The sequence below is a fragment of the Rhamphochromis longiceps genome, linkage group LG15 (assembly GCF_057381845.1).
Source record: "Rhamphochromis longiceps isolate RC_006_pf linkage group LG15, R_longiceps_female_GT1.1, whole genome shotgun sequence".
Lineage (NCBI taxonomy): Eukaryota > Metazoa > Chordata > Actinopteri > Cichliformes > Cichlidae > Rhamphochromis > Rhamphochromis longiceps.
This window is the reverse complement of record NC_140571.1, coordinates 15873999-15896262: the sequence shown is the minus strand read 5'-3', so window position 1 is coordinate 15896262 and position 22264 is coordinate 15873999. Positions and strand designations below refer to the sequence as shown.

Genomic DNA, 22264 nt, shown 5'->3' with positions numbered 1-22264 from the left:
GGTTGCCTTAGTACCAACAGATCATCGTTTACATGCCACAGTGTACCAGAGTATTGTTGCTCACAGTGTCCATCCCTGCCCTCCGGCAGGATAACAGTCTTCCTACATAGATCAAATCATCTCAAAGTGCTTAAACACAACAATGAATTTACTGTACTCAAATAACCCCCACATGTGCAGTCGACAAATCTGCAGTAACTGTGTGATGCTATTACTTCAATAAGGACCGAAATTACTCCCGAATGTTTTCCTCATCTTGTTAAATCCATGCCACAAAGAATTAATCGTTCAGAAAGCAAAGGCGGGTCCAACCTGGTACTAGAAAGGTGTAACAAAAGAAGATGCCACTGAGTGTAAGACAATACTCTGGAAAACTCCCTCACTGAGTTTCATGCACTCAGTCTTAAACAATCACGTCCAGTTTTTTGTTTGAGCTCAGTTTAATTTTGTGGTTATCTGGCGAGTTTACGTAATTTTCGGTCTACCCTCGTTTATATAAACGAGATGATAGATGGCAACTGAGTAACGAATGCTGAGTTTGGTCAAAAAACACAAGGCAGCACATTAATTTTTCATATTTATTTCCTATCTTATTCATAGCCTTTTCCTTTTTTGTTTTCTTTAGGTCACGAGCAGTTGTCCAAGCATTTCACTACATATCGTACTGTGTATGACTGTGTACGTGACAAATAAAATTTGAATTTGAATTTACTCATATTATGGGAATCAATACTAGTTAATGGGGTGGAACAGCCAGGAGATAAAGTCACTGAAAATAATATCTAAAAAGGAGAAAAAAGCCAACTGATTAAGTGGTTAAGATGCAGTCCATGACTTAAAGCCCAGGTGGGTCATATTCAGACAACATTACAGCAAAGCCTCGAATACACCGGCTGTGTGCCGAGATCAAAGCAAAACATACTCACGACTAGCAGGGGCTACAGAAATCCACTCAACTACCTTTCGGGACTTTGAAAATTCACATCTAGGAACCAACGAGGACGGGAGGACATATTAAAGATGGCCAGGGGATTGCAGGGAACCACACAAGGGGCTACAAATCTCATCTCTCCAACTAGCTAGCGTGCTAGCCAGCAGTGGTCACAACAAAACGCATTTGCTCTGTACTACACTGGCAGACTGATGTTAGCTTCAGCGGCTACAACTCACCGGGATAGAGGAGTCCAAGATGTCCTAAAAAACTGAGTGAAAGGCGCCAGGAATATCTGACACACCGCAGAAATCTCCGTGTGCTGAATCTGCAGGTCTACAGTCTCGAGACAAGCCTGCGGTGTTGCAGCATTTTCATCTCGCACCGCTTCCAGCACCATTAAAAGCTGCACTGTTGGAACGACGGCTGGACAAACAGCGCCGACCGCACGCAGCAAAGCATTATGGGAAACTGTGTCGATGCTACGGTGCCGTCAAACGCTGGAAATGCAGTGAAACTGCGCCACCTGGTGCCGGCATTATGGACCATAAAAAACAGATGTCTTCTAACAGGTGAACGGTGAAGTGGCTTATAGTTGGCTATAGTTGGCCTATAGTTAATTAATTGTTCAACTGACGAGTTCATTAATTAGCAATTATTTGCCTTCATTCTTTTTCTTGTTTAATTTTTTTATTAAGCTATTTTATCACTGTTGTATGTGACTTTGTCCATTACCTATTGAGCCTTCAATGTGGGTCTATTTAGGTATCATAAAGTCAAATAAGGACTGTCAGCTGTGTACCAATCTGACTTCTGCACAACAGAACTGATGGTCCCAACCCCATTAAAAAGGCAAGAAATTCCACAAATGAACCCTGAGAACACTTCTGAACAAACTAGCAGGTGTAGAAGGCCCCTACTGGCCCATATCTATGGGACTGATTTTTCCTAATAACGCCCACTGAATAGAATGATAACATCCAAAGTGGGTGAAAAGGCCCACCTATGAAGTGAAAACCATTTTAGGTGACTACATCATGAAGCTCAATGAGAGAAGACCAAGGCAACAAAGCAAAGGATGGCTACTTTGAGGAGTCAAAAATATAAGACATATTTGAGTTACTAATCTATTTTGTATTTGCTGCATAATTCCATATATTTTGCTTCATATATTTGATGTCTTCAGTATCTATCAACAATGTAGAACGTTATAAAAAATAAAAAATAAAGAAAAAACATTAGCCTTTCTCTGTTGCTTCATTATCTTTTGGGAAAAACCTTTTTGTTTTTGGTCATTTTTTTGATTATTTTCCTGCCATCATATTGCTGTACAACAAAATTTTTTTTACAATAAACAGTTTTAATTATTTTTAAATTCACACTGGTTTACTTGAGAAGACGAAGAACAAGGAGAAGAGGAGAAATTGAAATAAATTGAATCAGGTCAAATCAAGCACACGTCTGTAGGTGGCGGTAAAGAGTCCGTTAGAGAACAAATCGACACAACATTCGTAGAAGAAGGAGTGGCGCACAGGAGCATGTGTAGAAGTCGTGGGTTGGTGGTACATCGGGTGTGAAATGGAGAGCAAACACATGTCAGCTTTTGCCTTGTATCAAAATGTAAAACCGGACCAGCCTCCTCCGGCTAAGAAGCCTCCAATGCAGGTACACACACGTAAAACCAAAGACTGAGTGTCTGACTGCTGCACGAGGAGCAACACTGACTCCAGCCCTCTCCTCTTTATCTGCACACGTCTGTCTTCTGGGCATTGTTTTAACCTCTCTGTTTTTATAGGCGGAAGTTAAGAAGAAAAAGAAAAAGGACAATGCAGCCTTTAAGCTCAAAGTCAAAGTTCAAGCAAAAGCTGAGAGGAAGAAGATGCGAAAGAAGCTTCACAAGCCGTCACAAAAAGAGGAGAATCAGAAGGAAGTTCCGCACGTGAGTGTGTTTACCTGCTAGTGTAAATATAGAGGTTTAATGTCTTCTGAATTTCAAAAACGTGTAAGGCCTAATAGAGTGTGTGTTTGTCAGAATCAGGTGACGGTGGAGTGTGTGAGCGCTGAGCCTCTCGAGACTCTGCTGGCAGACCTGGCAAAAGTCAACAACAGCAGGGAGAGAGCGAGCAAGCTGTTCCAGTGGCTCATCACCCCCATTCCTGACAAGATGTTTTTCAGGTACAAACAGCTGGCACTCCTTATTTCGAAGCTCTATCTATCTCTCTATCTCTCTATCTCTCTATCTCTCTATCTCTCTCTCTCTCTCTCTCTCTCTCTCTCTCTCTCTCTCTCTCTCTCTCACTCAACCTTTATTGACACTTCAGTTACTTTACCTCACTTTTCATTTACGTCATTTACATGTGATAAGGTCCACAAGCACAAACAGGGGCCTTGTTTTAGGACCATGTATTAATGCTCACAAAACAATAAAACAGTTTGAAGCTAATAGGGGAGGAAAGGAGGAAAGCTGTGCCTGAGAATCTATTTCTTTCTGATGCTCATCAGGGAAAGTCCAAAGACTTTAGACACTGTTAAAACGTTATTATTCATGCTCAGTAGTCTGGGGGATCTTCTGGGAGTGGTGATATCATTTTCCAGAGACCTGATTGGCCATTAGCCAGTGATTTTTATACATGTTGATCTTTAATCTTGAACATAAACTGCTCTGGAGCAGGTTAGGTCTGCAGCATAAGTGACCTGTCTGAGAAATGAACTGCTGCAGCAATACTCAAACCCCAGGGTTAACCAACTAACTTAAATCATGCTCCTTAGTACAGGTCTTGGGTATTGATACATTTCCCTCTTTCCTCAGGGAAATATGGGAAAAAAAGCCCATCTTTGTCCAACGTAAGAATCCTGATTACTACAAGGGACTGTTCTCCACAGCAGAGCTCGATCGCATTTTCAGAGAGGTAAGAAACCTGAAACTAAGTCTTAAACTTAGTTAAAAATGGATACTGCGCTTTTTCTTTTTCAAAACATTGAATTAGCACCAGGTGAGTCAAGGGAAGGTGCAAGTGGAACCAAGTACTTGAAATGTTTGGAGAATGGGTGGATAAACAGAAGACATAATCTCCCCATCTGTGTTTATCAGGGGACATGATGGATGGCAGGCTTTATTGGCACTTTTAAGGATTGTAATCTGTTACTGGAAGTCTCACAAATGTTTTAACCAAACTGGCACCTTTTTTAAACCTCTAATTCGGGGATGTCAATTTGGCCCGTCAAAGGCAAATCTGGCCCACTGGACAGTTTTGGAACACGTGAAGTCGGACATAAATTTTGGGCTTTTAACTGTATTTTTCTGAAGTTTTACAGCTTTTCCTATTGATGAAGACCTCCGCCACAGCCATTCACATTACCAAAGTAATTAAGATATCTCAGGGATTAAGTGTCTAGTTAAACTTCTTTACACTGATAGAAAGGGGCGTTTCACTGGTCGACTGTATGTAGCCGCCATGTAAAATTAGAGACAACCCTGCTCTAATTGTGCAGACTAATAATCGTCCAGAGCAGTTTGGTCATATTTGTTAGTATAAATAAGGAATAAAGGTCCTGAATATTTGTTGACTTTTTTAATATTTAAGGAAGATGTTCAGTATGGAGTGAACCTGGATGTCACAAGTTACACTAATGGCAAGAGAGAGACTCACAATCCTCCAGGGAGAGTGCTCCCATACACTGCGTGGGACTTCTATGAGGTGGGGACACAGTGCTGCAGGCTGCTGATTTATGATTATGTCTAAAGCAAGATTTCAGTGATTTCTGCATTTTTAATGTCCTGATTACTTTCCTAATAATTGGGCCCTTTGATGCAAATTAGCTGCATTCACTTTCTCTGTGGGGATCATTAAAGCTTATCCTCATTTTCATATTTTCTGGGACCACCTTCATTAAGAGAAAAATCAGATGTATATTTATGTACTAAGTAATATTTTAATTTGAATATTTTTCATTGCCGCATGATAGAAGTCATTCCATTAGCTGCATCAGTGCGCCATCTGCTCTGTGCTGCAGATTAGTAGTCATCTTGGTGTCTCAATTCCCAGAGTGGCTGCTCCCTCCGCATGCTGAATCCTCAGGCTTTCTCCTCCACGGTGTGGAACGTGCTGTCCATCCTCCAAGAGCAGTTTGGCAGCATGGCGGGAGCCAATATGTAAGTATTTGGGGCAAAAATCGGTCACATTGGGGAATACTCCATTTGTTTTGGTCTTGATCTGTGTATGCCTTTTCTTCAACCAGATACCTGACACCACCTGGCACACAAGGATTTGCTCCACATTATGATGACATTGAAGCCTTTGTGGTTCAGCTGGAGGGGAAGAAACACTGGCGAGTGTACAGCCCAAGGTGAAAAACGGCAGGGAAACTTTCAGAAAAGAGCACCACAATTTTAAAGTGCACATTATGTGATGTCATTACATTAGTAAACCTCTGCAAATGTTTTAAATCAGCAAACTTGCATAACAGACTTATTTATAGTATGTGGGTCATGATGGACTAAAGTTTTATACAAAACTACTTAAGCATCCAAATCAGTGTTGATTGAACCCAGCAAAGCCTGAACCATAAAATAATTGGCAGAAAATTCTCATTTTTGTGAAACTGGGGTGTTTATTGAACCTTCAGACCAATTAAAACAATAATAAATTAAGTCAGTTTGCATATGTGGTTTTTAATTTGTTTATTTTATATATATATATATATATATATATATATATATAATTTTTAACTCTTTCATTTTTGTCTTTTTTTTTTTTTAGATCAGACGATGAGGTCTTGCCCGTGCTTTCGAGTCGTGAGTAAAAACAAAACTAATCGTCTTAGTAGTTTTTAACGGTTGCGTTTTATTAGCATAATTATTTGATGCCTTTGGGTCTGAACCTCATGGGATCCTGGGGCAGCAGGGGAATGGGTACTTTGTAAAAAGCACTTGTAATTAAAAGTAAGAGAATGATGGTGGAGTGGGTTTGATAAAGGAGGGCAGAAAAAGAAATATTTCATGTCTTGTGGTGTCACTTACAAATAAATTTAAAAAAATTACAAACAGTTTCTAATCATAATATGTAAACATTATTATACATGGAGAAAATGCATGAATATGTAAAGATTTGCTAGCCCTGAAACAGACTTTGGCTCTCAGCGAAGGCGGTCGCACTTTTCCTCCTCTCCTCCTTCCCCTTATCTTCCCTGCTTAGCCTCTATGTCCTTGTCTTGTCTTGTGTGCATTACTTTCCCTGGAACAGTCTCTCACTGTCGTTCTCTAAAACCTAAAAGAGAATTATGGATTTGATCAAATGGTCTCTGAATGCTATTGACACCCTTTTCTCAACGAAAAGTCTGGGCTCGGGAGAGCCTGAGTGCCCTGGAGGGACTTTCCCTGCCGGATACACGATGGACGGGTGGCAGAACTGGAGGGTCATGTGCCTGGCGGGACTGTCGATCGAGGACGCTGAAGATATCTACCTATTCGGAACCATGATAACAGGGTTCTTGCTGATCGGAGCTGGCTTGGCCCTGGTTTATCGGAGAAATAAGAGAGCGGAACCGGCTGTTCAAACCCCCCCAAGGCTGCCCGCTGGAATTGAAGCGATGGGACGAGGCGCGACCTCTCACAACGAACGCAGCATGGTTAACACCTTGGAGACGCTTACAGCTGCTGTGAAGGCTCAAAACAACACCATTGAGCGTATGGGGGGGATACATCAGAGAGAGGCCTGCTCAAAATGAGACCCTTGAGCGACAGTTGGAACACATCGCGGAACGGATCACTGCAGTTGTGGGGTCTCAGAATCAAAAGAATGACAACACCACCTAACAGAAGTTTGATACCATCATGGGGAGGCTCGCGGCTCTCCAACAGGAGATTGAGAGACCAGTGTCGGAGTGTTAAAGAACAGCTTGAAATTATCCTGGGCTGCTCGCATGGAAAATCAACAAAATCAACATAGTAATGCAGACACCACCATGGTGCCAGCTGCAGGCCCAAGGCTGGACCCGAATAATCACTCCCTGATAATGACTGTGTGATGACTATTCTTCCCATCCCATGCAAGGCCACCTGGATTGGCTGGAGGACTGTTTACTTAGCCTGATAGGGCAAAGGACACTGTCTCAGCTGAACTATGGACACGCACACACATACACTTACACTGATAAGCACTCACTCATCCCTCAACTCATCACTCAACTTGTAACCCCATGTGATGTCTGTGTTATGTGTGTAAGGTCGGGGGGGGGGTCCCATTTTCACTGCAGGGCAACCTGCTTGTGACAAATAAAGCTTGATTGATTGATTGATTGATAAATTACTGATTTGTGGAAATAAAATGGTCTCTCTTGCTTGGAAAACAGAATTATAAATAAATATAATTAATGCTCAGGGGTGTCTGCTTTGTGATTTCTCTTCAGCAAACTTCGACCAGGCAGACATTGGTAAGCCGATCCTAGATGTGGTGGTAGAAGCCGGAGATCTCATCTACTTCCCTCGAGGTTTTATCCATCAAGGCAACTGCCTACCAGATGCACACTCTCTGCACATCACCATCTCCTCTTACCAGAAGAACAGCTGGGGAGATCTGCTGCAAAAGGTAAAAAAAAAACCTCCCTGTTTCCCCCTGTGATGCATGCAGATGAAGACAACGGCCGGACTCTGAAACCAGTACCAGTGCCAGTAGTGAGCAAAAGGGTATAAATCTTGCATCCAGCATGAAGTGGTTTTGCATTGCAGGTGAAGAGTAATAATCAAAGCAGTCTTTCCTGCTGACAGATGATACTAATGATTTCTGGTGGAGAGTATTTCGCTGACGGTTCATACATCACCTGTCTTTCTTAACCTAAGGATTGCCTAAGACAGTTATACTTACAAAGGGGTATTCATAATTTACTGCTCTTTTTTTTTCAGCTGGTCCCAGCAGCATTGGAAGTAGCAATGGAGGAGGACGTGGAGTTTAGACGGGGTTTACCTCTGGACTACCTGACGTACATGGGAGTACAGAACTCCGACAAGGTATTTAAATGAAGTGATTTTTACCAACTTTTCAGGTGTTGTCCTCATTTACTCCCAATTACTAGCTAAAGACAAAACTTATCCTTGTGTAGGAAGACCCGCGCAGGGCAAAGTTCTTCTCTCGTATCGATAATCTGATGAAGAGGCTAACAAATTACGCACCACTGGATGCTGCTGTTGATCAGAAGGCTAAAGATTTCATTCATGACTGCCTTCCTCCCACTCTCACTCCAGGTATGTGATGGAGAGAGCTGTAATTGTTGCAATAGTTTTTTTTTTTTAATGAGATGCATGTCACGATATTGCTTTTAATTCTAATTCATATCATCACCCACAGATGAACTGGTCACCAGTGTGAAAGGAGCACCTACAAGGTGGGAAGGTGGACAAGTAAAGGATGTGGGTGTACACATCACTACCCAGACTCAAATCAGAATTCTACGTGCTCAGTGTGCCCGGTAACACAGATTTTTTTGACTATATGTTAAGGCTACCAATTAAAGCAGAAAAGTGTCATTGTCATTTGTCTTGTAAATCTTTATCGCCAGGTTATGCAATGACGGAGATGCGGTTCATCTTTACTACACCACTGACAACTCCAGAGTTTACCACAAAGAGCAGCTCAAGAGTTTTGAAATAAAACCAGAGGTAAAGATTGGTAGATGTGTTTGTCATCAAATGTCAGGTCTCGTAAACTGTGCTAATGATGGGGTTGACTTGTTTTTCCTCTTAGTACACAGATACTGTCGAGTTTTTGATCCATTCATATCCCGGCTTTGTGACAGTAGGAAGCCTCCCATGTGAATCTGCGCAGGACAGGGTAATTATTACCTTCACACACTCTGTTATGTTTAGTTTTGTTTTTGGCAGAAGGTGTCTCGTATGTGGCAGCTTATCTTCAGTGTTTTAGATGGGTACCTGTATAAACGGGGTTTCTGCACAGTGAAATCACTTATTTAGTCCTGTGTTTCTCATTAGTGGTTGATCCTCATGTTTTTCCCTTTACTTTTTCCCAGATTGCTTTGGCTGAACTACTTTTTGAGAAGGGGATTATCCACACTGCAGAACCACTGTAGCACTAGATTCTTCCATCATGGTGACTGCATGAAGAGATCAAATCACTTTATACAAAATAAGATCTTCAGTGGAGACCATGTCTGCTCCAAGTAGCCTTCATTAGCTCGACTGGAAATGGATAATGCATTTGTGATTTTGCTGTTCAACTAAAAATAAAAAATTTTATATCGTTTTTGTCTTGTACAACCAGAATCATTAACAAGTACCAAATGATTTCAATTAATGGCGTCTTTATTATTGGTTGATACAACTCAAAAACAGAGGTACAGGAGTCTTCTTAAATATTGTGATTTGAGGACACCCATTCGTTCACATCACACAGGCTTTCAAGTAGAGAGCAGTCTACCTCCAGGTCACCTCCTCTCCAGGCTTCAGTTCCCTATAAAAAGAAGAAAAATTTGAAGTTTTGTAAGATGTTTGGCTTTCGCAGAACAGAATGATGGATGAGTACAGTTTTACACCAGAAGATCACTACTGGAGTTATCGGCTGAAAGTGGAAAAGTGTAGAAACAAAAAGTGTTATATGGTAATCTATTAAAGTGGATTTGCATAGATATAGAAGGCAGTTGGTTATTAATTGAGCCTTTTTTAGGAAAAAAAAAAAAGGAGATAGGAGTCAAAGTAACCTTAAGGATTTATAGCACTAGCTTTTTAGGAAAATTTACAGGTGGATTTTTTATGAAATTGCAGATTTCATGTATTTATAACTTTGCCCAATTGAAAATATCCATGCACTAAACTAATAACTCCAGGCCATGGGCTATTGTGTACACAGTGACAAACATCACCATGAAGTCAACATAGTAGCTTGTCTTTAAATTCAAGAATAACCTGAGGGGTTTGTTTTGTTTTTATTTGGTGAACAGTCACTCGTTCTTACCTTCCGTACAAAGCACTCTTGTTTCTGAAAGCTGTCAACTTCTGGTCCTGTTGCTTGTCAAGGTACCATCCAATGACAAAGCCTGTGGGGACAAATATGTGCGCCCAGTACTGGCGGGCAAAGGCTGCCAAGTTCACCATGGTTCCTACCTAAAAAGAAAAAGAGCATGGGTTTTATACTCCCAAATTAAACTTATGATTGCAGTTGTGCATTCATATTTGTATAATAAGAAGAATGGATACAGGAAAGCATAAATGATACAAGAACATTTACCACTATTGCTGAACAGCCTAATCTCTGTTTAAGCTATTTGAAAGGCTAAATACTAATATAGCAATATCTTATTGCTTTCTTTTAAGATACACCATTGATACACTGGCACCACATAGATACCCCTGTTAAATAAACAAATCAGTTATTAAATCATGATTTTAAATGAGGCTCTCAAATGAATAAGGGTAAAAGTTAACTAAAATAAAATTAAGGGAAATACTGTTAAAAGTGTAGGAAATCAGATCACTTACAACTGAAGTGACTTATTAAAAGTAATAATGAACGCAACGACAGCTTTCTGCTTTTAATTCCATTTCTTTCCATTTAGTTACACAGATTTAGATTTTGCATGTACTCGGGTTATCTTTGTCTAATGTTAAAATTTGTTTGATCTCAAACATTTCAGTGAAACAATTTTATTTTTTTTTAAACTAAGATCAGGAAAGGGAGAATGCTTTTTATATTGTGCCACCATCATTATTTTGATCATGCTGCGAGTCCCAACCATTAAAAGAGACGTTGTAATGTTTAGCAACATGTAGTATTCTGGGGGTAGCCCATGTTCATAGATTTAGAGGACCTGCAAAAAACTTCTAGAAAACAAAATTAGCTAATGTTGTCAACTAAAAATGACAGACATTTTCTTGCACAATAAGCACAACAACCGAGTGTCTTTAAACGCCTACTTTAGATTCTAAGAATGTGTACACCTTGACAATGATTTACAACACTTCTTTATGCACTTCAATGAGGTTTGACAGGCAAACCTCATTAAATGCACATCAGACCACGGTCACTTCAGTTATCATATGGTAGCCATGCATTACATTACAGCTTATATATATATATATATATATATATATATATGAAGCTGAATACTAAATATCCGGTAAGTCTGCAGATCGTTCATCACAAACTTTTGGTATCCTAGAGAGAGGCACTTGGCTAGCTAGCCTGTCAGCTAGTTAGCCTTAGCAATATGTTTTAAGATGTAGTTAAGGATTATTTCTAAGATGCACTGGTTACTGTATTGTCAGTACAACAAACACATTAAAACGCACTGGCTCGACCAAAAAAGAATAATGAATGTAATATTAATATCTAAAATAATACCTTCTGTTTACACCAGCCGCGGCCTTCAGTTCCTCATTCAGCAAGCGAAGGACATCGGATTCTACCAACTGTAAACTTACGACGAGGTGGTTTCATATTTTTAAATAATACATTTTAATGTCAAAGCACAAGTAGTGGAATATTAGATACGATCCAACACTGAAACTATGATGTTAAAGGTGATGTGTTCAGATACCTTTCGAAAAAAATCTAAATGTAGTGTTTTAGAAGAGATTTAGAATTATTTAGTAACGACACCACCATTTGTGGTATGCTCCTTTGCCCTCTCACACATGATGCAGCGGCAAGTATGTCTGCCGCTATCAAAAACGCGAGCCAAAATGGTTTAATTTGGGAATAACAGAAAAAAAGGTTGTTTTTTATTCCAGAAGACTAATCCATTATTTTACAATTAATGGTATGGTGCACGCTCCTTTGTTAGTTCATTTACACTCATTAGCTAGCACTGTAAATACACTTTGCTGGGCAATCTGCTAACAACTCTAAGCTAGCTGTGGCTAGCGACAAAACTATGTTTACATTATATTTACTTACAGCCTGTAAGCTGCATACATCACTGGTTAAAATTGTGCAACATTACGCTATTAGCCTCACACAGATTTTAATGGCAAACTCCAACCATGGTTGTGTTTGTTTTCTTTGTTGATTAAATTGAATGACTTTTCGCAGAGTCGCACTCACACATAAAGAGCCACGGGCCTTAGAGTTAGTAGGAAAGGTTTCGTGGTGAGGATAACATGCAAGCACAAATCTTATATTTCAGCTCGACAACTGAAGAACCATGACGTCCATTATCAAGCTGACAGCCGTGTCAGGGGTTCTGGAGGAGTCTGCCCTTTGTTACCTGCTGCAGGTGGATGAATTCCGCTTCCTCTTGGACTGCGGGTGGGATGAGAACTTCTCCACGGAAATCATAGATGCTATGAAGAGGTCGGTATACCGCCAGTCTTTCAAAAACAGTTGATGTTTCTATTTTTTTTAAACTCCTAGCAAAAAGTAAATGTGCCTTTATGAACTCACTAAACAGTACACCCACAGCAGTCTGGTTTATTGATGACTGACCTCCCCACCGTGAAGTAGGGGAAAGAAAGCGTGTGCCGACTTTTTTACTGACATAAAAAAAAGTTTATAATACTACTACTGCCCGTCACCCCTCCCAGGGTATGGGCTGCCAAAGGTAGATCTCCAGAGATTTCTGTCCTGGCCATTCTTTCTAGATGGGTCCAGGTGTAGCCCATCATTTATAATACTATAGTAAAAAGCTTCTAGTCCACAGATTATATGGTTCTGTTTGTTGGTTTCTGTCATACCACATATTAGACGATGGATGTAGGTTTTGTTTGAGTCTGAAAGTCATCTGCGAAGAAATCTTAACATCAAAAACCCAATGTACCTCACTTACATGTATGTTGAATTTGTACTTCTTCTGTCTCATCTTGTAGTAAAAGAATATCAGGCACAAGGAGATGGTTTAACATATATGGAGAGATTTAGTCCTTTGCTTGTTTATGCTTTCATTAGCATGGATAAATGTATGTCTTCTAATTCTTGCTCTATTGCTGTTTCCTATACATATATACAACATGAATTATCTAATTAATACTCTAATGGCAATTTTGTAGATGTTAAGATTTTCACTGGGCGAAAGAATTAGATTAGAAGGACAGTTCCAGTTGAACAGTTTGGAGACAAAATGCGTGTGTATGTATGTGTATGTGTGTGTGTGTGTGTGTGTGTGTGTGTGTGTGTGTGTGTGTATGTATGTATATATATATATACATACACACACACACACACACACACAGTCATACTGCCCTATCAGCTAGGGCTGAACGATTATGGAAAATAATCTAATTGCGATTTTTTGCCCCAATATTGCGATTGCGATGCGATATGCGATTATTTTTTAAGGTCTTTGTCTTCTGTATTATTAAACAAAGACAAGCAATACATCATATAGTATGGCCAATACTATATTACATTAATTTTAAACTGTTCTTTCCTGGAAGACAGACCTCTGTTATGATGACATGAGGTGATGCATGAATTGATGACTGACATTTTTATTTAACTTCTTCAATCACAACAGTATATTTGAACATACACAATAGTTTATTTTTAGCTTACAAACATCTGAGCATAAAGTGCTGACAAGGAACCCTGGTGTAAACATTAAAATGAAAGTCAGTACAATGTGCAGATTGCAGAAATATACATAAAAAAAATCAGTGGCTTTACCACACTCAGTTTTTCGACATCTGTGAACTACTAGACAGTCATTCAATTAAAAAATAATATTAAATAAATAAAACTAATAAATAAAAAATACACACATCTTACTGATCTCTGCAGTCAGTAACATTACACATAAAGTGCAAACATAATAGCAATTGTATAAACACACACACAAACACGCCTTTAAAGTTTAAAGGCGTGAAATTGGACGGTCTAGTTCTGATTAGCGTCACCGCTGTCTCGGTGGAGTTTAATAAACTCGGCCGTCTGCTTCTTGCTATCTAAAATATAACCAGACACTGGTGTAAATTCTCGACTGTCTCATACTTCTGTTTAATAAGTTTTCTGTTTGACGTTTAGTCAGCTGTGTGAAAACCAAGGAGGAACCCACCCGGGGGATTAATAAAGTTTTATTTTATCTAATCTAATAACTTTAATCTCAGCCAAACCGATTTACTCACGAACAAACAAAACACTGAAAAAAGCCCAACAATAACATTTTTAGGTTGTCTAAGTGACTTATATATTACGTTTAACCCGAGCAGAGAAACTCCGCGGTGATCTGAAAATGATGTGCCGGGAGTTGTGCCGTTCTCGGCCGCATCAGTAACCCTCGAGCTCCCGGCTAGCTGTCGAGCTGGTGGGTAGCAGACGCCTCTGAAAACGTCGAAGCACTTTTGCAAATATGGGATATCTTGATAAACCGAGCAGATATTCGATGTTTACACAACTACTTTCTCGCCTGAAAATATTTTAAAAGTTTATTTTGTGACCCAGAAAGATTAGTATGAGTAATTTTAAAACTTAGTAGCGGCCGCCATTGTTGGAAACTGGAGTTTGGCTGGGCCGCGCTATGAATTCTGGGATATGGTAGTAATTTGGACAGCCTTCGGCGCGTCGCTGTGACGTAATCGGTCTACAAATGCGGCCTCAGGAGGATGCAGCCCATGAATTTGGACATGTCCAGAGTATAATCGCAGCCTTTGCGGTTAGAAAATTGCACTTGATCATGTCGCGATATTATCGCAAATGCGATATATCGTTCAGCCCTACTATCAGCACTCCAGTTGTAAAACCCTGTGTATTATAGTGCTTTATCACCAATGAGGAATTTCATACTCATTTCTAACTGTATCGGTTGGATGAACATCTATAGAGTCAAAAATAAAAGGCACAGCTCTACTCTTGAGGCTTCCAAACTACCTAAACTCTCCTCTCTTCTCACATCTAATAACAACAGCTACAGAGACAGTGGTTGAATTGTAACTTGCAGAGAAAAAATGTTTTTTAAAGTCTTATTTTAGTGCAAACTCAGGAAACATCTAAATTGATTTTTACACAATAGCTATCTTAACACCAGGAGTATCAGAAGTAACCCTTGAAGCTCTTGCTTATAGAGCAAAATGACTGGGTTTGTATCAGAAATTGGTGAGGGTGGTCTCTGCCTATTCAGTTACCCTTGGAAAAAACCCCAAAACTATTTCAGTGGTTGTCACGTCTTTATTGATATGTATTGAGGTATCAAAACTCATCATTAAGGGTACAGGGCAGTTCATGAAATGTCATCTTTGTTGAGGGGGAAAGCATTAAACACAACTTTAAATATTTCCCATGTGCACATGTTAGTTGGCTTTGTTTCTGGAACTGTGCACCTTCTAATCTTGAATGAATCGCAAACTGTCCTCAAAGTAGAGGCCACTAGAAGCCTATATTTCCCTTGTAAAATGTAAAGCTTTATTATCTGTTTGAACTCCTTGTGAATGCGTATTGTTCTCCTTTAAAGAAGAAATTTTGATCTTGTGAGACGAGACTGTGCGATTGAATAAAGATTTGAATTAAACCACTCCACTTTTCTGGGACTTGAACCTGCTGCAATGCTCTTTTTCCCCCTCTCCAGACATGTTCATCAGGTCGACGCTGTGCTGCTCTCCCATCCCGACCCCATACACTTGGGAGCCCTGCCATACGCTGTGGGCAAACTGGGGCTGAACTGTACTATCTATGCCACAATTCCTGTCTACAAGATGGGGCAAATGTTTATGTACGATCTGTATCAGGTAAGAAGGGGATATGGGTAATGCATGATTTAATTAACAGAGGTTCTTTTTGGCTTGATTACCATTACTTTATTAAATTCTCTCTTTCTTTCCATGTAGTCCCGAAACAACAGTGAAGATTTTACACTGTTCACACTTGATGATGTGGATGCTGCTTTTGATAAGATCCAGCAGCTGAAATACTCTCAGATTGTCAATTTGAAAGGTGTGTTTTATTTGCAGAATAGGTGTTATTCCCTGTTTATGCATCACATATAACAATGTGATTGTTTATGTATTTTTTTTTTACCTGACAGGAAAAGGGCACGGTCTTTCCATTACTCCTCTTCCAGCCGGTCACATGATTGGAGGCACTATTTGGAAAATTGTGAAGGATGGGGAGGAGGAGATTGTTTACGCCGTGGACTTTAACCACAAGAGAGAAATGTAAGCAAAGAAAACGTTAATGTGAAATGAAATTTTATTGCTTTTAGTTTGGCTCATTGTTAATGCATTCTTTTTCTCTGTGTACTCCAGCCACCTCAATGGCTGCTCACTGGAGAGCCTCAGCCGTCCATCCTTACTTATTACAGACTCCTTCAATGCGGCGTATGTACAACCACGTCGTAAGCAAAGAGATGAGCAGCTACTTAGTACGTATTAATAGCCACTGGGCGCTTTAACACTAACACTATTACATCAATAATATGCGAGTTCATACTGCCATATTCTAACGGTTACAGATTTTATTATGTACATTTGTAATTCTCTTTTTCCGTTCTTCCACAGCCAATGTGATGGAGACCTTGCGTGGTGATGGCAATGTCCTTATTGCCGTAGATACAGCTGGGCGTGTGCTGGAACTGGCTCAGCTCCTGGACCAGATTTGGAGGACAAAGGATGCTGGGCTCGGAGCTTACCCACTCGCTCTGCTTAACAATGTTAGCTACAATGTAGTGGAGTTCTCAAAGTCCCAGGTACTGTTAACTGTTTGTTTTTTTTCACATCGGAGAAACTATTGAAATATTCAGATTTTTCCGGTCAAAACTTTCATTTTGTTACAGAGAGAGCACAGCAAATAATACATATTTGTTATAATTCTTGAATTCATTAATCACTGATCCTTTCTAGGTGGAGTGGATGAGTGACAAGCTCATGAGGTGTTTTGAGGACAAGAGGAACAACCCGTTCCAATTCCGACATTTGACCCTGTGCCACAGTCTGGCAGACCTGGCCCGAGTACCCAGCCCCAAGGTGGTGCTCTGCAGCCAACCGGACCTTGAGTCAGGGTTTTCTCGAGAACTTTTTATCCAGTGGTGTCAAAATGCAAAAAATTCCATCATCCTGACGTACCGCACCACACCTGGAACCTTAGCTCGCTACCTCATCGACAACCCTGGAGAAATGATGCTGGATCTGGAGGTGAGGCCTGCAGTCATAATGTTGATTTGCTGTACCAGAGGGTTGATATCTGCCCCATGGGAAGCTCCTGATGCTAATATGCAGACCCGGCTTAGGAAGAAACAAAATGTGTCAGTTTGTCATTTACACCGTATCCATTTGCCACTTTTTCTTGTTACAACAGGTCAAGAAGAGAGTAAAACTCGAAGGCAAGGAGCTGGAAGAATACCTGGAAAAGGAGAAACTTAAGAAAGAAACTGCTAAAAAACTTGAACAAGCAAAAGAGTAAGTTTCTACAGAAAAAGACATGAGATGACTTGTAGCTTAAGGGTTGCATGTATTTTCTCTGTGACGCTTTTGGTGTTACAAAACGTTTCATCAGTCAGTTCACGAGTACGACAGCAAATTAGGTTTGGAAAAAATGCCATCACAAATGCAAACTGTGGTCTAGACTGCAAATCTCAAACATGCTGTTTAAAAGGAAATCTGTAACTGCGAGATGAGTCATAACACGTTTATGACAAACATTTATATTCTACTACCGAGCAAAAATACGTTGTCTGCTCTTAGATAAATTAAACTTTTAAGTATAGAATTAATATTTATTTTATGGGTTTGCAGGGTGGATGTGGACTCCAGCGATGAGAGCGATATGGATGATGATCTGGATCAGTCGGCTGTAGTAAAAACCAAACACCACGATTTGATGATGAAGGGCGAGGGCAGCCGTAAAGGCAGTTTCTTCAAACAGGCCAAAAAGTCATATCCAATGTTCCCCACACACGAGGAGAGAATCAAATGGGACGAGTATGGAGAAATCATCAGGTACTCGATACTAATGCACAAAAACATCAGATGACTGATGAATGCAGGAGGCCACTAATGTGAAACTCTGACTTTTATCAATGATAATATAATAATAAAAACCAATGTTACCTTTTAAAGGCTAGAGGAGTTTCTGGTTCCTGAATTGCAAGCCACAGAGGAGGAGAAGAGCAAATTAGAATCTGGTTTGACCAATGGAGATGAACCTATGGACCAGGATCTGTCTGTAGTCCCCACAAAATGCATCTCAAGCATAGAAAGTCTTGAAATAAGGTCAGTGATCATTGTGATAATTTGGCTGTGTTTTCTCAGCCATTTTAACTGGCCATTGGCAAACAGTACAGTAGAATCCACCTCCACGTGATTGAATATCAACCTGTATGATGCTGAAAATTGTTATGTGTAGTCAACAAGTCTCTGGTGTCTCTGGCGCAGTTCTTGTCCTAGCAAGGGTAGTGTTGAAAGGCTTGACCTCATCTCTGTTTCTTCACAGAGCAAGGGTCATGTACATAGACTACGAGGGTCGCTCTGACGGGGACTCCATAAAGAAGATTATCAATCAGATGAAGCCCAGACAGCTGGTGATTGTTCGTGGGCCACCAGAAGCCAGTCTGGACCTGGCAGAGTCCTGCAAGGCTTTTAGCAAGGACATCAAAGTCTACACGCCTAAACTGCAGGAAACTGTGGATGCCACTAGTGAAACCCACATCTACCAGGTTAGCTTCATTTAAGGCCTGTGTAATTATATTTTTAATAAAGTGTGTTTATTTGTCTTTTTCCCCCAAAATTTAGTAATGGGTGCATTTGATCTTATAGCTTAAATGTGTTTTATGACCTTAAATATGAAGTATTGTGTTGCAATCCTTCCAAGACTCGTCAGGGTCTTCATACTATCTTGTTTTCTGTCCTGGTAAAGGTGCGGTTAAAAGACTCCTTGGTGAGCTCTCTGCAGTTCTGCAAGGCCAAAGACACGGAGCTAGCGTGGATTGACGGTGTGCTGGACATGCGTGTAGTGAAGGTGGATACCGGCGTGATACTGGAGGAGGGTGTGAAAGACGAGGCGGAAGAAAGCGAGCTGGCTATGGACATCGCCCCCGATCTTGACATTGACCCCATCAACATAGCAGTCACGGCACAGCGAGCCATGAAGAACTTGTTCGGAGAGGACGAGAAGGAGTTTTCCGAAGAGAGTGATGTCATTCCCACGCTGGAACCACTGCCACCAAACGAGGTGGGGAGCAGAAATCTTGCTGTCTTGAATGATTTTGCAGTTCTTTTTGATGGTTTATGTTGCATAATGCATCCACACACTGTATTTAAAAGCTGGACAATCTTCCATGTATTTCTAACTTTTCTTTTTAAAACTTTAAGTTTGACTTTCTTTCCATCTCCAACCATGCCCATATTTGGACAAGATATCACAAGCTAGCTTGGTTAGCAATGTGCTATTGTGTTTTCTAGTGATGTGAAATGAGATGTTAATTTTGGCTTGTGCAAAACAGCAAATTTCTGTACAGCTGTTTTGCTGTACAGAAATTATACTTAGATTAAGACTGATTGTTACATGTGACTCATAGAGTAGCCCTACTCTAATCTATTCATCGTTTTTTTGGAAGGGGGTTTCCCCCAAGGGGCCACATAAAAATCAGGACTATGCACGGCCGCACCAATATGCTGAACTTTTTGGCCTGCAAAATAACTGTCGCAATACTGTCGCATTCTATTGAAGAACACTTGAAATTTACAACATATAAACAAGTAGAAAAACATTTATGATCTCATAAATCAAAGAAAAGAGTGGACAAATTTTCACACAGAGTTCTCAACCCCCTGTCGATCAATAGCCATTTAAGGCATGTTTTCATTGACTTTACTTTTCAAGCCTAGGGGCTACAGCCAACTCTCATGAACCATCTTTAGCTGCTCTGAGATAGTCTCCTAATTGTGAGCTCACAAAATTCTGCTTATATCTTCCAGCTCTAAACTTTTTCTCTTCGTCTCCCAGTGTCAGGCTCTGCACATGTTCTAAACACGTGTTTGAGTGGAGGACTTTCAAATATTCACTTTCAAGTTTATTTTGCTGCTGTAGAGTTGTTAGATATTTTTGAATGAGAGATCAAACACAGTCTGTTTTTCCCAGTGTGCCCCAAACATTTAGATGGGTCAGTGATGTTGTACGAGTGAGTGGTCCCACCTCTGAGTGCGAAGAAAGCTAAAGAGGGTGGAACGAATGCTAAATAGGGCGCTTTGTTTCGATTCAGCTCAGAGAGAATATGTGATCGTAAGGCTTGTTTTTGCTGCTGCTCATTTTGACAGGTAGCCTCATTTCCTTGCAGTAATGCAAATTGTTTTGGCAAATGAAACAACATGAGCAGCATGTGACTTTTAGGCCCAAATAGCTGCTACAATTAGTGCATAAAACTTATTTTGGCATTTTAATGTCATTTGACCAACGTACGATGCAGAAATGATCCCTGAAAGAAAACTTTTCCCAAGGCTCGTGATGTGATTGTGATAGTCTGCGTCCAAAAGAGTGAATAAGGAGTCTTTGTAGGAAAAGTTTGACCCTGTTTCACTCTCTCTTCAGATTTCAGGGCATCAGTCTGTGTTTATCAACGAGCCTCGTCTGTCTGACTTCAAGCAAGTCTTGCTGAGAGAGGGCATCCAGGCCGAGTTTGTGGGAGGAGTGCTGGTATGCAACAACATGGTGGCCGTCCGCAGAGTAAGTGTCCTTCCTTCCCATGAAAGAATACTAGATAGATAGAAAACCAGTCAATTAGTCATATTAAACCTGCCAGTGTTTCAAATAATTGTGTTTTAAATGCTGTTTGAAAGACCGTTTCTCTTTACACTCTTGGCTATAGTGACATGAGACTCTGAGCCATCGGATGCAGCGATGCACAGTTGAAAATTAATCGCATGAGACACACTAACAAAAAATTACAACAAACTGTGCTTGTCCATTTGTTTGATTATAGATTGTGGATCCCGAGCAGTTCCTTATGGTGCACTGAGCACGTCATTTCATATGTCATGGGAAAGTCTGGGGTGTAGAGAAAAACAGGTGGAAGCAATAGGCTGTAAATCTGCTTCCTGTTTTCTCTTAAAGTGTATTTGCATGAACAGGAGGAAGAAAACTGGTTTTAATGTTGATACTCTGTAGGTACCTGACTGTTTTTCTAAGACAGACTTGAAAAATTGAGTACTTTAACGTTTCTTTACTTAAGCACAAATACCCCAAATGGTAGTTTACACACAAAGAGAAACAAATACAGCGTGCGTAAGTAGGCTACCAAAGCCCCAGCAGCAAATTAAAACATCTCACCTCAGCCAAAAGATGCAAATAAGAAACACAGGCAAAGCTTCAGAGCTACAGAGAAAGTAGGAGTGAGCCAGGATACTAACAACAACCTGCATAATTGACAAGAACTTAAAATAGATGCAACCCAGAAAAGGAAATCAAAGAGAGCCGAGACTCATAAAGGAGTGCGGTGTTTAACTGTAAAATCTTGATGCAGATTCATTAGACGCTTTCATCCAAGTTTGTAGGAAGGAATGGGGAACACACTTGTTTTTAAGGTCTGGTGTGATGTACAAGGCTGGTGAAGGCTTGCTGTGTGAGGACCTGGTGGATGACCTGTGCATGTTTGCGCTCTCTTTGTCCAGACGGAGGCCGGACGCATTGGCCTGGAAGGCTGCCTGTGTGACGACTACTATAAGATCCGGGAGCTCCTGTATCAGCAGTACGCTGTTGTATAGCTGCAGCAGAGCACACCATGGAAATACAGAGACAAGCCTTTACAAGGACTTTACCCAGAGAAGATGCGTGTACCTCTTCCCGATGAGCAGTTCCGACTGTTTCACTGCAAACCGTGTTGAACATTTTCCTTTTCCTGTACCTTTTATAATTTCTTTTCCAGGTAATTTTTTTTTATTGGTAGTTTACCTCAATAATGGCAAAGGCAGATGCTTCCATGGACTGACATCTTTGTGTGAACAGATTCTGAAGTCCTCCCTCTTTACAATCACATCCAAGTAAATGTTTTGGGCCTCCAGATCTGTCATTAAAAATCTTTTTTTTCCAAGATGTATTTCTGTTTGTCTTAAATGTCCATAACTTCAAATGCTGGCTATTCAGTCCTACAGTTATGTTGCGTTACTTGCCTATTCACGCATTCATTACTGCTTATATAAGGTAAAATCGAAAACTTCTCAGAATCCTTACTGGGCTGGCATGTATATTGTGCTTTTTCAGTGTTATTGACCACTCAGAGCACTTTATACTACAAGCCCACATTCGTATTTCACATATACTCATACAGGACTTTATGCTGTGCACTTAAGCTCTTTATCTACCTTCCATTCACACCTACGGCCACTTTAGATTCACCACTGCACTTCTTTGGGCTGTGGGAGGAAGCCAGAGGAAGCCCACACAGGCACAGGGAGAGCACGCAAACTCCACA

At 40.5% G+C, this 22264-nt stretch overlaps 4 protein-coding genes across 6 annotated transcripts in view; 2 read left to right on the top strand and 2 right to left on the bottom strand.

Moving 5' to 3' along the window:
- The window catches only part of extl3 (exostosin-like glycosyltransferase 3), a 39553-nt gene extending 38153 nt beyond the window's left edge, over positions 1-1400 (bottom strand). The window contains exon 1 of the mRNA XM_085381208.1: positions 1171-1400. The gene's annotated coding sequence lies outside the window, so the exon portion shown is untranslated. The remainder of the gene's footprint in view (positions 1-1170) is intronic.
- A 1048-nt stretch (positions 1401-2448) lies between these two features.
- Positions 2449-9186, top strand: riox1 (ribosomal oxygenase 1). 2 transcript variants are annotated; one of them, XM_085381604.1, is made up of 15 exons: positions 2449-2596; positions 2727-2870; positions 2970-3106; positions 3741-3840; positions 4516-4629; positions 4978-5084; positions 5171-5278; positions 5692-5726; positions 7340-7518; positions 7833-7937; positions 8030-8171; positions 8275-8395; positions 8486-8585; positions 8671-8757; positions 8954-9186. In XM_085381604.1, the coding sequence occupies exons 1-15, from the start codon at positions 2510-2512 to the stop codon at positions 9011-9013; spliced, it is 1626 nt and encodes a 541-aa protein (XP_085237730.1). In that variant the 5' UTR covers positions 2449-2509; the 3' UTR covers positions 9014-9186. The 2 variants fall into 2 exon arrangements, with proteins under 2 accessions (XP_085237730.1, XP_085237729.1); XM_085381603.1 differs by having other exon boundaries at positions 2964-3106.
- Positions 9187-9227: 41 nt separating this feature from the next.
- On the bottom strand, positions 9228-11427 carry ndufb1 (NADH:ubiquinone oxidoreductase subunit B1). Its single transcript, XM_085381605.1, has 3 exons — positions 11281-11427; positions 9895-10043; positions 9228-9393 (listed from the first exon to the last, which is right to left on the bottom strand). The coding sequence occupies exons 2-3, from the start codon at positions 10032-10034 to the stop codon at positions 9357-9359; spliced, it is 177 nt and encodes a 58-aa protein (XP_085237731.1). The 5' UTR covers positions 10035-10043; positions 11281-11427; the 3' UTR covers positions 9228-9356.
- Positions 11428-11550: 123 nt separating this feature from the next.
- Positions 11551-21885, top strand: cpsf2 (cleavage and polyadenylation specific factor 2). Of its 2 annotated transcripts, none has more exons than XM_085381601.1 (15): positions 11551-11698; positions 12065-12231; positions 15434-15593; positions 15693-15798; positions 15890-16019; positions 16110-16225; positions 16362-16549; positions 16704-16994; positions 17158-17258; positions 17595-17798; positions 17919-18071; positions 18292-18514; positions 18715-19029; positions 20386-20520; positions 21465-21885. In XM_085381601.1, exons 2-15 carry the CDS (start codon positions 12083-12085, stop codon positions 21555-21557), a joined length of 2364 nt encoding a protein of 787 aa, XP_085237727.1. In that variant the 5' UTR covers positions 11551-11698; positions 12065-12082; the 3' UTR covers positions 21558-21885. The 2 variants fall into 2 exon arrangements, with proteins under 2 accessions (XP_085237727.1, XP_085237728.1); XM_085381602.1 differs by having other exon boundaries at positions 11563-11652.
- The last annotated feature ends 379 nt before the right edge of the window (positions 21886-22264 follow it).